We start from the raw sequence: 16,219 nt of genomic DNA, 5'->3' as shown, positions 1-16,219 counted from the left end.
CCCCAAATAAAGAAATAAATAAAAGTACAACCAGTAAAAGTGCCCCCACATTAATAGTACCTTCATTTCTTTCATTTCTACTTGCTATATAGAGGTTATGCCCACTTTGTGCTGCCATGAAGTAGGTAGGTCAACCCCTCAAGTAGCTGGTAGGTAGACACCCCATTTAGTAGGTATAAAGTAGACCCACCCCATATAGTAGATAGACTCCCCATTAGTTAGGCAGAGAGGTAATGCCCCCATTATTGGCCCATTTGCACCAATAATGCCTCCATCGGGTAGGTCTCCCCCCCCCTCCCCTCAATAGAAAACCCTCTGTGCAATGTTCCACCACTAACAGACCCCTAATAGTTGTATCCCCTTTCCTTTTCCTACCAGAGTTTTTAACTTCATCAGCATACTAAGGGATGCTGATTTGTAGCTCCCTCATTGGGAAGTTCTGGACTCATGTTCTTTCCTCTTTTTCAGCCGAAACTTATTTCTGCCCCTCTACTTATTTCTTACCCCTCTACAAACTCCTCATTTATATGGTCTCATTGGTAGTTGTTATGGCCTTACCATAATAACTGAGAAGTGGATACGCTGTCCTGTGTGAACAAGGACTGAACTGTACCAGGGAGTGAAGTCTAAAGTGCCACTGGTTTTCACCAGGCGTCAGGTGGCACCAAGGTCGCTACCCCTGGCACAATCCATTCACACAGGTTGCCCAGGTGAAACTTGGCACAGGAGATGAGGCGTAGTCAGACGAAGCACAGGTCAGGAGGCAGGCAGCAGAGGAGCGTAGTCAGGTCACAGGCACAAGGTCATAAGGCTGGCAGCAAAGGAGCACAGTCAGGTCATGGGCACAAGGTCAGGAGGCAGGTGGCAAAGGTGCAAGGTCAGGTCACAAGCAGGAGGTCTGGAACACTAATAGGTACACAAGATAATGCTTTCTCTAAGGCACAAGCACAAAGATCTGGCACCATAACAGGGAGGTGCCGGATTAATGTAAGGTCCGCCAAACAGTGGACAAATTATGGGCGTACTGGCCATTGAAATATAGAGGTGCCGGCGTGCGCACGCCCTAAGGGGAGGGGATGCACACGCCGGCAATGTGCAGGAGGAGAAGGACCAGAGAGGGAGCGAGGTAAGGGTATGCCCGGGACTCGTATGCAGGCGCGTCCCGGAGCCACCAAAGGTAGGTAGGAGAGTGAGCTCCTGGCCAGACTGCACGGCCAGAGCGTTACTATTAGCAATGCCCAGGACACGTGTGCAGGAGCGTCCCGCCAGAGAGCTGCCCTTAACAGTAGTAATGCATCCCTTGTACCTCCAAAAAAAGATAAATAAATAAATAAAAGATAAATGTTGCACCACTGCCAGTGGGCCCAAGAGTCAGTGGCCCCAGTTAAAGTCTACCTTCTGCACCTAATATTAAATTGCACACAATGCTATATACCGAAAAGCATCCTTCCAATTACATAAATGCATTGATTACATCAATGACACCTCATCAGCAGTCATCTAATTGCTCATGTCTATATAAATCATTGACTCATTGCATTTATACATTGCATTTATAAATTCCTGGACCAAATACCCATCTCCAGTACTAGTATACATTACAATTAATTTGTTAGTTTTTTCGTTTTTATATTAGAATGTAAATCAACGGGAAATCTGTTTACGTTTTATCCTCTTCAGAAGTATAAAACAGTTACATTGACCATAAAAACAAATGCAGTGTGAACAATGCCTTATAACACATTTTTTGGAAACACATTGGAGAGAAGTTTTGTACTCCTTATTAGCCACAAACATTATAAATGCACCTCTGGATGTGTTTGTCAATGGTCACATAAAGTAACTTACAATACTTGCAGTATATGTAAATAGTTTGAAGGTTTCTAAGAGATACTATATTGAAGTATCTCAATGAAATACATGTATAACTCCAGATCAGCCCATACGGGGAGGTGAAAAAAGGTGTGTGCTACAATGGCTATCACTGTGAATTAAACCTAATATATAGCTTTTATTAGACACATTTAAACAATTGGACGGAAATAGCAAACAATACCCAGTGCCATAACACCCCAATACTGTCAAAAGAGCCCAATATGAAACCCATTTGGGCAAAAACCACACCAAACCAAGTAACAGAAGCAACAGATATAGAGCCGGGAGCCGGATACAGGATTGTAATGAATTGTGACCCCCACTAACTCTCCCTAGTATAGGGAAAAGATTCACCCTAAGTTTAGACAGTACAATTACCCAGCAAAGGGTCCCTTTACCGAAACCTATCCCTCCTCAGATTACCCTATCACCTAGTGGGTGTGCCACTGGGCACCTGTTACCTTCCAAAAACCTATGGTTGGTCTTTAATAGGGCTGAATTCACTTCACCCATGACCAGGGATTAGAGGGGATGCTGCATAGATATAAAACAGTAACAACAAATGATGTCCTAGTCCAAATAGGCACAAATGTAATAAGATTAAAAACAAAAACTGCCCACTCACTAGTGGTACATAGATACCAAACAGTAGTATTCCAGGCCTGCTTGAACAGTAGCAGTTTCAATATACCTTCTCCAGCATGTTAAGATAAAAAAAATGCTCAATAGCAATGCTACATGGCAAAATAAATAAATTTAAAAAAAAGGAAGAAATATATACTAAAAAATAAATAAAAAATCAATTTTGAAAAATTTGGGAATATATACCGAAGACTTTGGTATTTTTTTTAAAATATTTTAAAGTGTACCTTCCATTTGTGAAAACATTTTATACAATATAGATAATAACATTATATGTATATTTGTAATATACATTGGCTATAAAATGTGTATATTTTTGTTACACTTTTGTTACAGTGTTACGCTGTTACACTTTTTACTAGCATGCAGGATGTGGTCTTTTTGGTAGCACTCGTCTTTATGCTTCCCTTTACAGGCTATATAGTGACCCTAAGTCAGTGCTGCACAAAAGCAATTTATTTATTCATCTACATACTCTGCATTTCCCTTCTGCCAGATTAGCTTATATTTGGGCATGTGCGTGAATACATAATAGTCCCATCCACATGTGTGACTTTTTACGTAGCCCTGCTTCTGCTCTGTCATGTAACAGAGTGGTTTCTCTAGTTTGCTTACATTCTCATGCATTTTACGTTTTTAAATGTAATTGTCTTTTTTTGTGTACATTATGTTGTACATTATGTTACAATAAACATTATATTCTTTTTTGGGCTGCTTCTGATCTATATATGCTTTATTCTTTTGTGTTTTGATTATTTTATTTGAAAATTAGGAAAAAAGGGGTGATTCAAACTTTTGTTAGGGCAGGGGCTTATTTACATTTATTAAAGCGGTAGACTGGGGAACTAAACTTATCAGGGCGATGGAGGTAGGGTGGAGGGGTGTTGGCTGTTGGGTTAGTCCCGACCGCTGGGACCCCCTGCAATCACATGTATGAGGCTCTGTCTTCTTACCCATCCTTGATGTGCTGCGGCCCCAACCTACCTGGGCAAACGAAAGTGACTGCTCGCTCAGTCAATCATCAGCCTCAGGGATGACCCACCGCATCTGGTGATTGGCAGAATGGGCTGTCACTTGCACTCGTACAGGAATGTGCTGGGGTGCATTGAGGATGGATAAGTAGATTGGGCCCTGTACATGAGATGGCGAGCAGTTCCAGCGGTCGGACCCCCCACAATCAGACACTTTTTTTTTCATAATAACAATTTGTATTATTTTGCATCATAAAAAGTTACAATGTTTGTCCATATGGAAAGGGACATATAAAGCAAGGAGTAAAAAGACAAAAGCTGAATAATCAAAACACATATTAGCTCAAATGACAACAAATACTTCGTTCATGTGTCCATATCCTTGCAGAAAATGTTCCTCTAGGATCCAGAAAAATAACTAAAACAAAAGAAAAAAACAAACAAGCCAACCCTAACAAACGTGGTGCTCTTCATCAAAGAAACCTACATGTAATTAACCAGGACAACATGGAGGAAGAAGCATGAAAAAAAAACATGAATAAGGACAAACACAGACACATGGTCACCCAATGCAAAAGACAGAGAAGGTCAATAATCCAATCAAACAGGTACAGAAAACAAAAGAAGGTCAAGAGTCAGAAGGCCGGGATCAGCATGCAACATCCCATACAGTCACATGGCCAGGAAGTCACATGCAACATCCCATACATCTTCTAAGTCGGTCGAGTCTTGGCCACTTTGAGTACCCCAAGGGAGTTCTTTAACGCTTCCAAAGCATACCATTTAGTCATTTTATATTTTGCCATCAGGTGTTGCCTATCCTCTTCAGACATAACCTTCTTAATAACTATTTGCCACTTAAAGAAGAATGCCATGGCATGTTTGTCAGGGTCCTTAAGCTTCTCCATGGAGTCAAAGTGGAGTAGCCTAAGCAGGGTAGCTATAAACTTCCAACAGGCTCTGCACAGTATCTTAAAGCCAGTGTCTCAGTAAACACTTCACTCCGACCAATAAGGCCAGATGAATACCCTTCGATGCCACCATTGGGGTGGGGGACAAGAACGAAGTAAACATAATATAATGGAAAATATAAAGTAACGAGTCAAGAGTAATGTCCCTATTCCAAATATGACTAAGAAAGCCCATATGACTTTCCAAAAGTCAGCTACCTCCCCGCAATGCCAAAGGCAATGTAGAAGGTCTGCCTTATCTAAATGGTGCTTAGGGCATGCTTTCAGGTAATGGAGTGGTGTGGGGTCCTCCAAATGGGAAAAATTAAAGGCATAGACCGCTTTATGGAGAATCTTAAAATGCATCTCTCACCAGCCTTCCCCCCCCACTACCGCCTCTCACACATGCCTCAGTCCCTACAGGAATTTAGAAGTTAGGTCCTCAGCAGTTACGTCTTTGGCCCAATGATCAAAGATTGAAGCCATGGTATGCGTAGAATGTTCCCTTAGAGACCCATAAATATGCGAATATAAGCTAGTCTGTTGGCCCATCAGATCAAATTTGGCCTCCATGGCCAGGTTATCGAAATGTGTCTGGCTTGAAACCTACAAAAGGCCCGAATCTGATAATATGGTAAGATTTGGGAAGCGGGGGAAGTGGAATTTTGGTCTAACTTCAAGCTACATTAAGAGAGTCCCCCCTTACAGTAGCAACCCCCCTGTCAACCCATAGTTTGTAGAGTTTGTTGTCTCATTCTGCCTTGAATGCTGGGGATCCCAGAATTACATAAATGTGCATATCCCAAAAGGTATTGTGTCATGTAGGAGGGCACTACATCGTATCACCGAGTATTTAGAGTGAAGGAGGGTGTTAACATCCCAGTCTAAGGCTGGGTTCACACCACGTTTTGTAGCTACGGTTCCCGTATACGGCTGGGAGGAGGGGGGCGGGGCTTAATCGCGGCGCCCGCACTCAGCCGTATAGGGGAACCATATTTAATGCATGTCTATGAGCCGACCGGAGCGAACCGCAGCCTCCGGTCGGCTGCTTTTTCGGCCGTTTGCGGTTTCCCGACCATAGGCAAAAACGCGGTCGACCACGTTTTTGCCTGCGGTCGGGAAACCGCATACAGCCAAAAACGCAGCCGACCAGAGGCTGCGGTTCACTCCGGTCAGCTCATAGACATGTATTAAATACAGTTCCTCTATACGGCTGAGTGCGGGCGCAGCGATTAAGCCACGCCTCCTCCCAGCCGTATACGGGAACTGTAGTTACAAAACGTGGTGTGAACCCAGCCTAAGTCAGAAAAATATGTACTCCCTAGCACCCAATCTCTAACATGTCGGAATAAAGCTGCCATGTTATATGTGCGAATGCATGGCATATTTAACCATCCCAGTTGTTTAGTCAGTTGCAGTTTTTTTAGGCTATACAAGGGGAATCGTCTGCAAGGGGTACAACAACTTCCCAAAGCACATCATCTTCACTAAATGAGCTCTCCCCAAGGATAAGAGACACTTTTTTGATAAGTTTAGTTCCCTGGACTACATTTTTCTAACAATTTTTTAGTTCCCATAGGGCACTATTACCTGCAATCTTTCAATTGCAAACACTGAACAATGCTGTGCCATAGCATAACACTAATCAGTGTTATCGGCGCTTCACCTTCACAGGCTACCATGGTTGCCTGTGTTCCTGGAGCACCGATCGGACAGCACAAAAGCAAGTAGGGACCCTCTGGCTGTCGTCTTCTAGTGATTTTGCTGTAATGGTCCCGATCTGCTTTCCTAATGGTCTAGCAAGTGTATTTTGCATCTTCTGAGCTCACTTCAAAGTCCCTTAGCGGACACACAACATACTTGCCCCCTATATGGATTAACTACTGTCATAATATGTAATCCATATAGGGAGCTCAGTATTTAATCCTAAGGAGAGAGGGGCACAGTATCTACTGACTCACATGCTCCCTTGCACTTGCTGCTGCTGCCTTCAGGTATAGCCAATCCTCAGCAATGGTGCCTCCCTTATTCCCCACAGTCTTACTTATATTTATGTAGGGACACATATGCAGTCACACCATCTGATGTAACAAATAAGTTATGTGACATCAGCGCAGCTCTCCTGAACTTCTGACTGGGACTTAGATGTGGTTCAGAAAATTAACTCCCTCCTGCAGCTGACTACTTCACTGCCACTGCTGAGCCCTCCTGACACTGTCTTAGTTGACACATTGATGTTTATCTTCTCTCACTGTGGATATCTGCCATTGCGTATGTATGTAAAAAGTGGTGGCCATGGTAGATCTGTTTGGTGGCTTGCACCTCACCTGGTGTGCGCCCCCAGTGGGGTCTGGTTTCGCTAAGCAGTAGGTGTACCACTGGTTATCATTGGGTCAATTCTGGGCCCTATTCTCCTTGATATGTTTATTAATGACCTTGTGGAGGGATTACACACAACAGTGTACATTTTTGCAGATGATACTAAACTGTTTTAACCGGTTAACACAGTAGAGGACAGTGCCCTGTTACAAATGGATCTGGATTGGTGGTAGATTTGGATTGAGAAGTGGCAGATGAGGTTTAACACAAACACATGTAAAGTTATGCACATAGAGAGAAAAAATACATGCTGGGGACAAGTATTAAACAGAAAAATATTGGGGATGACTGACATAGAAAATTTAGCTGTAGCAACCAGTGTCGGGCAGCTGCTGCAAAGGCAAATGAACTCATTGGGTGCATGAAAAAGGGTATAGATGCCCACGACAAGGAAATAATTCTACCACTGTACAAATCACTAGTCAGACCACACATGGAATACTGTGTACAGTACTGGGCACCAGTGTACAAGAAAGATATAGTGGAGCTGGAGAGGGTTCAAAGACGGGCAACCAGGGTAATACGGGGAATGGGAGGATTAAAGTACCCAGAAAGATTATCAGAATTTGGGTTATTTAGTTTAGGCTTAAGGGAGACCTAATAACTATGTATAAATTTATCAGGGGACAGTACAGAGATCTCTCCCATGATCTATTTATACCCAGGACTGTGTCTATAACAAGGGGGCATCCTCTACGTTTAGAGGAAAAAAGGTTTTTACATCAGCACAGAAAGAGATTTGGGCACATGTACAATGACATGCACAGCTGCAAAGAATAGTACATTGTTATGCAGTAATCCCTGATGTAAACAATGAAAAGGCTGCAGCTCCACAATCCCTTCAAATAGCTGATCAGTCGGCCAAGAGTGAACCATGTTTCTAAAGCAATGGAAAAAGACGGCAAAATACATTTGAATTTTTTTCACAACATCTACTAACCACATGACACATCTAAAGCATGGAAGAGGTGCAGATCTTTCCATTATAGTTTCTCTGTTTATGTCTTACTTCTATTCAAGTACTGCTGTGTGAAAGTAACTTTAATATGAAAGCAGCATTGTGGGCATGTGACAAGACCTGAGCTGATTTTCAGACTCCTTTAGACTCCCTATAGACAATGAAGGTAAATCGCAGACACTGATCACAGCAGTGAATTAATGCATAAAAGCAGTCAAGCACGCATGCTTGTGGCATGCCATTTATGCTATCTGAAAAAAGGAATCCAGCTACCAATCTGAAATAACAACCACCTTGCTTTGATATGAAAGACCTTAACCTCTCAAGGACAATGGACGTAAATGTACATCCAGGTGCTCTGGCACTTAAGGCATCAGGACATAACTGTATGTACTTAATGGCAGTGCAACTATGAAGCGAGCGCAGGAGCTCCTATCAGCAGCCAAGACAGTAAGTGTTTCAGTACAGGTGATTAAAGTGGTCGGGGTCTGGGTGCTGAGACCACCACTGATTGCTAGAGGTAAGAGATGCACGTAGACGTTATATATAATCTGTCTTTTGCAATGAGGGGAGATGGGGAGAGAAACATGTATCTTTGCTTCTTCTAGCCATCTTTGGGGTCTCAGCACACAGGTGATAAAAAACATGTCTCTGTGACAAGTCAAAGCTTTATTTCTATTACACTAACACTTTCTTAAGCCCGATGTCTTTGACTATCACACATGAATTGGAGAAAATAGGGCCCTTCACAAAAGTAAATCAGTCTTTGCAAACCTTATAGATGGACATTTATCAACGGGTTTAATCAGGTTTTCTTTACTATAATTGTCGCAAAATTGTCGCAACTGCGACTAAGTGTGTTTTCGTGCGACAATTTGCATGAAGAACAAGAAAAGCAAGAAAATTCAAACTTGCTTACGTAGTAAATTTTTCAAAATGGATTTGCTTTATTCGGGTATTTATCAACTGCGACAGTCGCAATTGCGCAAAAAAAAAAGTCGCAACAAGATTAAAAATTGATTACATTTACTCCAGCTCAAACATGGAGCAGAAAAAGCTACTACCAAAGTAAAAAAGGAAAAATTGCTTATGTTAAAGAAAATTATCAACAGGCTGAAAAAAGTAAGGAAAAAATTACAAAAAAATCAATAAATAAGCAAACATTGATAAATGTCCCTCATGGTGCCTACAACTTATCCAGAAGGCCTTAGAGGAGACATGGGGCTGGTGAGTCAGCAACCAGAAGACAAGTCTTGAGGACTAGATATGTGTACAATACTATATTGTACTTACTTACATACTTAATATGACTTCTAATCAGTCTCATATTTTCTTTAAAAGACATTTTATTTTAATTAACCACGCTTCTCAAACATTCTCTAACATTATCCAAACAATATGGCTGCCTTCTTTTCAAGACCATAACATTCCTTCCATTCCTTCCATTCTGGTTCTGATTGTAAAAGTATTATAGAAACTTTTATGGATATAAAGTATACAAAATTACATCAAAACTACATCAATATATGCTTGCTAGATATACTGTATTGGTCCCTTCTTTGCAGCTTCAAATGGGTGAAATAAGTATTGAACACGTTACCATTTTTACTCCTAAATATATTTCCAAAGGGGCTATTGACATGAATTATTCACCAGATGTTGGTAACATCCCAAGTAACCCATAATACATACAAATAAACCAAAACAAATACGCTGATAAATTAAGTTATGTGTAATACACAGGGAAAAAGTATTGAATATATGAAAAAGGGAGGTACAAAAAGGCATGGAAATCAAAGACAACATGGAAAGACAACAGCTGAAATCTAGCAGTAATCAAAAAAGCAATACAGATACTTTTCAGTGCAAATTAATATCAGCTGGTTCAGTCCAAACTGATGGCCTACAAAAAGGTCTCATTGCCAAGGTGTCAACAAGACACATCTCATGATGAGTAAAAAAAAAGAGCCGTCTCAAGACCTTTCCAACCTAATTGTTGCAAAACATAACAATGGTGTTGGTTACAGGCATATTTCTAAGCTTCTGAAAGTTTCAGTGAGCACCTTTGGGGCCATAATACAAAAGTGTACATCGTGGTGTGGGGCGGCTTTTCAGCAAATGGTTCTAGCAAACTTCCCATGATTGAAGGAGGGATGAATGGGCAATCTTGACAAAACACTGCTGATGATAAAGATGAGGGAGAAGTGGACGTTTCAGCAAGACAATGATCCCACAGCTAGGGAATATCTTAATGGTTTCAAAGAAAGAGAATAAAGCTGCGGGAATGACCCAGCCTATGTCCTGACTCCTTGAAAATTTAAAGAAACTGAAGATCATGTAAAGAACTGAAGATCATGATTCATAGAAAAGGCCCGCAGAACCAGAAAGATTTAAAGACTGTTTGAGAAACTAGTAGCAATGCATGCGACTAGCTTTTTCATACAGGGGGCACCTTGAAGCTGCCATTACCAACAAAGACTTTTTCCCTGTGTCCTTTCACATTATTACACATAAATTATTTGTTTTGGTTTCTTTGTATGTATGGATTATTTGGAATGTTACCAATATCTGGTGAAAATTATCTCATTAGCACCTTTTAATAATATGTAGTTAGAAAAATGGTGTTCAATACAGGTTTCAACTACTGCAAATCAATTAGAAACTGTAACATTAAAGTGAATATGTGACACAGAAAATGGAGTTGACCCATAGGCATTATGCTATAGAGTAAGAAGAGCTGAACAGATGTACAAATTGTTTAAAGGGTACTCCATTACTAGACATCTTATCCCCTATCCATAGGATAGGGGATAAGATGTCTGATCATGGGGGTTATGCCACTGGGACCCCCCACGATCTCCGCACAGATTCCCGGCATTCTGAAAATTATGTTCAGAATGTTGGGTTTGGAAGGCTGTTGTTGTGACATCATGGCACACCCTCTTGTGACGTCAAGCCATGCCCCCTCCATTCATGTCTATGGGAGGAGGCGTGACGGGCGTGTGTGCATGGAAATGGGATAAGATGTATAGCAACAGTGTATCCCATTAATGGAACATCTTTCTGTACAACATTTCTTGATTTTAATTTCTTCTGAGCTGAGGCTTAGAATTCCAGCGGTCAGTCCCAATTTCAGTGATTGATATCCTTCTGTATGAATGTGGATACAGAAAAGGGTGTCAAATACTCTGTAGGACCACCCAGTGGACTCCTTAACCCAGAATGAGCAGAGGTTTAGCTCAGGAAATGCCAAATTATACAGAATGTTTTTCCATAAAACTATATAATAGTCTTCTCAGCTCTATAACCAAGTGTCCAATGGAAGAATTCACTTTCCATTTGGCAGGTTTCTTTTAAGCTTTCCCAGACTATAGAAGACATCTGCAGACCATCATTCAGATTATTTTTCCCTACTAAAGTTTTCATTTTGGAAATACTGTATATATTTGGAATATTTTGTCAAATATTATTTGTAGTAATTTGATCAGTATTTGGTCAGTTTTTTTTAGCCAAAACTAGGTCCAAAAGTAGGTCCAAAACTTGTCAAAAGGTATAAATATTTCCAATAAAGTTTACTTTGTCTTGGTTTCTCTGCTGGCTTGGCTAAAATTGCTGACCAAAATGAGCTTCAATGTTAGCTCTAAATACTGAACCCAACCTAAGCATTTTGCCATATGCCAAATCCAAGTGAATTCATCAGACTGTCAGATGGTAAAGTATGGTAACCAGTCAAGAGAACAAGTTTTCATATGTTTTAGAACCATTCTAACCAACTTTGCATCGCATACAGTGATCTCAAGCTTGGATGTGACTATTCATAAATTCACTATATGAAGAACTCAGTTTTTGGGCTGATCATGCAACTAGAAACTCTGGTAAGCAACTAGAAACTCTGCTAAGTAACTTGAAATTCTGGTAAGTAACTAAGGACTGATGGCCTACTGATTCATGGATGAACTCTAAAATAAGCCTCTTTGAAATGACATTGATTTCTGCACTGACTACTACTAAAATGTGATCTTATTGTTATCTAAGTCACAGTTATTCATCCCCTACACTGACCTGCTTATACAGGTTGATAGCGCGGGTGATGGTGTTACACTTTTCCCAAGTTATGGACAAAACTTCTTATATGTGAATAAGTTTCTTGGTGCACCATTCTGCCTACCCACATTGGTGCAGTGATATAATCCCCTCCCCTTTATAAATATTTATATTCCTCTCTTCAGCATATGGCTGACATGTGCAGTGTGATCCTTATCGTGGGGAATCAGCACATGCGGTTCATCATTAGGAGCCATATGTGATGACAAGGACACAGCCCATATTGGCAACGGGATAAAGAGAGGAATATCAGTACGCCAGGAATCTAATTTACATATTAAGAAAGATGCAATGGATCTAAAAAATTTAACCTGCATTGGAATCAACATCATCTGATCTAATAACCTGTATAAGAATGTTAGTGTGGGTGATGCACCTGAGAGTTTCCCTTTGAATAAGCACTGTTACTTTAAAAAACTTCTGATACAATATAGAGACATGGAAAAAGTTTTAATCAGTAGGGGTCTGAGTGTTCAGACACCACCGATTGTTAGAGTGAGCTGGTAGAAGAGCATTTTAAGCATGCCAGCCTGCAAGGGACCAACTAGGGTGCCAGTCCAGAGATACAAACAAGATAGAAAACACTGTCACAGCAGAGGCGGAGGGCCTGAATATCTTACAGCTGTTGTTTTATTGTGTCCACATAAAGTTTTGGCAGTATTTTAAGCTTTTTGTCCGATGATATTCAAGGCCTCCTTCTCTGCTGTGACGGTATATTTTTTACAAAGATATATATATATATATATATATATATATATATATATATATTAATAATATTATGTGGTATGGTGGGGTGTGAGGTGCAGGGCAGATGTAATTACCCTTTGGGCAGATGGTATTAACCCCTTGTGTTCATAACACCAGGGCATGGTTTATCCTTAACCACCCGAAGGTATACCGCTGGATTCTGGACGGCATGGGGGCAATGAAGACACCAACGCCAAGTTACGGACAACGGTAGCTTTACTGAGGGTAGACAGTTGTTATAGTCTATGCAGTACAGTCAGGGCCCAATGAGGTGACCAGTGACACAGAGACCTCGCAGGTTTGCTGGGACTTGTAGTTGGACTGGAGAATTTAGTGCAGACAACACTGGGTAGACAGGTGACTTAACTTGACTGATTTGTGACTGACAGGACGGTGACTTTATCTTACTTGCACTTGACTTATGGCTGCAGGATTTGACTTGAGGCCTCCACTATTCTGGGCGCACACTATTGGCACGACTTGACTGGACCTCAGCAGGAAGCAAGAGAGCAAAGCAAGCTCCACCCAGGGTTTATATGGGGGAGACTAGAAGGGAGCCCATAGATCACTCTGTGGGTCAGCTGGTGACTGGTACCTCCAGGCTATCAATCACATGGTACATTTTATTAAAGGTATAACACATCTTTAGTATCCAACATATATACAAATGGGGAAACAACTTCAGGGGGCTCTGGGGACACTGCCTGACAGGGCAGGAAAGGTATGGGGCAACACCATCTCGTACTGGGCCACCACAAATTATATATATATATATATATATATATATATATATATATATATATATATATATATATATACTGTATTTTTCACAGTTTTTACTTAATTACTGTTTATTCCTTTTTGGGAGGTTTGTTCTTATTTTTAGCCAGAAATGACCCATCACAGTAGGAATCACTGTGTGTAAATGACCTTGATGCTCACTTCCAGTGAGGGAATGTATCTGACCTGCTTTAATTTTTATATCCTAATGCTGGGCTGTAGCTATCATACAGAGTAAGTCATCAGTGCAGAAAATACTTCATTTTGGGGAAATGTACCATTTACTATGGGAAGGATTGCTCATGTAAAATGTTCCCATTAGGGTGCATTCACACGTGCGTATTTTTGCTACAGAAGATTTGCTGCTGCAAATTTTGCTGTCCATTGACTTCAATGGGCAGCAAAATCTGTTGAAGCAAATCGGCAGTAGATCTGCAGCAGAAAATACTCACGTGTGAATGCACCCCTAGGGTATGTTCACACATGCATATTTATGCTGCAGATCTGCTGCAGATTTTGCTGCCCATTGACTTCAATGGACAGAAAAATCTGCTGACTCAAATCTGCAGCAGATCTGCAGCAGAAAATATGCACCCTTAGTGTGGAATTTCTCTATATGTCAAGCACAGCTCAGACAAGTTTTCATTATTTGTTTTTTAATGTATATAAGCAGAAGATTTCCCCTCAGTGACACCCAAAAGAGATAACCCCCTATTTGTAGCATCTGCCAGGCCAATTTGGTAGGTTTTATCATTGCTTTTTATGTTTTTTTTTTTTTTATTAAATAAAACTGTAAAAATATATATATTTTAATTGTTTGTTTTGGAATGTTTGTCCTTATGATTGATGCTATTTTGACTGATCTATACGAGTATAATAATCTATCATAAGAGTATACTTTTTGTGATTTTCAAATACTTACCTTAAAAGTATGTGTAATATTTATTATACATTTTCATCTTTTCATGGATAATATTAGCTCATCTAGTGTACTTATGATTACATCATACAGTATATGGTATTTGACTTTGTAATACATTTTGGTATCAGAGTAGTAATAAATAAAAGGCAAATAAAAAGTATACCAAGCCCAAAAAAGTATATAGCTCTCCTTGACATGTCTTCCACCTATATCATCTTAATGGGATTATCCTCTCAGACACAAATGAGCTCTGTAGAACTGCCTTAGAATTCTGTGAGTAAATGCTTAGTTAGTGTGTATAGTACTTTAAAATCTACTACTTGTGACAAATATAGATATCAGGCTATTTTAAGAAACTAGAAAAAGGTTTTACTAACTGAAAGAAATTCAGGCTTTATGCAATGACATACACACGGCAGCTTATCTTGTAAAGGTGCAACTACATTTCAAAGAAAGGATTTAATCCTGGATTAGATATCCATGTGTATTGTACATGACCTGCTTGAACTCTTGCATGGAATTATTATACTCGGTATGCAGGCTAGGCAAAGAAGGAAACAATAGCAAGTACGGTTTGCACATAAGGCTAGAACAGTAGGTAGCAAAGTATTTGACATATATTTTACTCACCTCTGATACATTTCCAACATTAACTAATTTCTTGGTCTGTGCCACCAATCCCAGTACTCCAATATCCAAAGGAAATACAATTTCAGAGTCCGGTGGTATCAGGCAATCTTCCATGACAGCATCCTTATTGACATTAAAAAGCCTGGTGGCTAATTCCGCAGTACCATTCCTCATGCGGTACATGAACAAACTCATACGGTCCGCTTGAATAACAAAGGATATCCTCTTGAGTACATTGAAGACACATCTTTCAACATTTAGGTTCTCCTGGAATCCTCTGATCAAGTCAAAGACTATTTCACTTTCCTCCACGCTGCTTAGGTCATGATAAGTGCTGAAGTCCACATTGGTTCTTTCGGAGCTCAGAAGCTCATATATAACACCAGGTCTAAATTTATTGTCATAGTACTCTTTGGCAAATGTTGGGTTAGAGTCTAAGAATTTCTCCACGGCCTCCTCTGTCAGCCCACTCATGTTGAGTACAGTACTTACGGATCAGACTGCACCTTCCCAGGAATGCCTCTGAATCCAGCGGAGAAAGTTCAACACATCAAAATAAAAAATAAAAAATGGAGATTTACAGAAACCCAGGGAAATTAGGATATTCCCTGGGTATTTCTCCTTCAGGGGGACAGAAGGAGCTCATGCCATCTCCCTGCTCTGAGCTGTAAGCCTGATTTGGAAGCATTCGTGTAAGATGATTCTTAGCAAGGCCAGCATTATTCCACTAATAGTGAAGGTGAAATGAGGATTACCCTGATCATTTTAAATGGTCACGTGACATTTCTGTAATCCAGTAACCAATCATATTAAAGGCTGAAGATGATTGCCAATGATACTCATTCCATTGCAGTAGTTGGAAGAGAAAAACTGATTGAAAATTCACAGTATACTAAAGCAGATACCTACATGGAATTGAGATGCTATCAGACCCTGGATGAGAATTTTTTATATTACTGCAGAACTCTCTGAGGAATCTAAGGCCAGATTCACATGCTGGTACTTGCAGCCGTAGCTTCCATAAGGTGAATGAGGCACTCATCTCAGGGGCTTCTGCAAGGGGGCACAGCAGCAGCGACCAGGACTGACTGGTCTACCGGGATACCTGGAGAAATCATGGTAAATCAGAGGGGGGCAGGCTGCTGCCTGTGCGCCCCCTTACAGCAGCACCTGCACAGGAGTAGGAAGACTGGATGTAAGCAGTAGTTCCTGCTCCTGTACATACATTATGCCGATTGCAAAACGTGCTCCATAATGTATG

At 40.6% G+C, this 16,219-nt stretch overlaps 1 protein-coding gene across 1 annotated transcript in view; it reads right to left on the bottom strand.

The window, feature by feature from the left end:
• PDE6A (phosphodiesterase 6A) overlaps nt 1-15,590 on the bottom strand; it is a 112,237-nt gene extending 96,647 nt beyond the window's left edge. The window contains exon 1 of the mRNA XM_056569414.1: nt 14,959-15,590. Within this exon, the coding sequence (XP_056425389.1) occupies nt 14,959-15,432 (474 nt within the window). The 5' untranslated portion in view covers nt 15,433-15,590. The remainder of the gene's footprint in view (nt 1-14,958) is intronic.
• Nucleotides 15,591-16,219: the final 629 nt, after the last annotated feature.

Source organism: Hyla sarda, chromosome 4 (assembly GCF_029499605.1).
Source record: "Hyla sarda isolate aHylSar1 chromosome 4, aHylSar1.hap1, whole genome shotgun sequence".
NCBI classification, from domain to species: domain Eukaryota; kingdom Metazoa; phylum Chordata; class Amphibia; order Anura; family Hylidae; genus Hyla; species Hyla sarda.
Note: the sequence above shows the minus strand (reverse complement) of the source record. Positions and strands in the feature narration are given on the sequence as shown.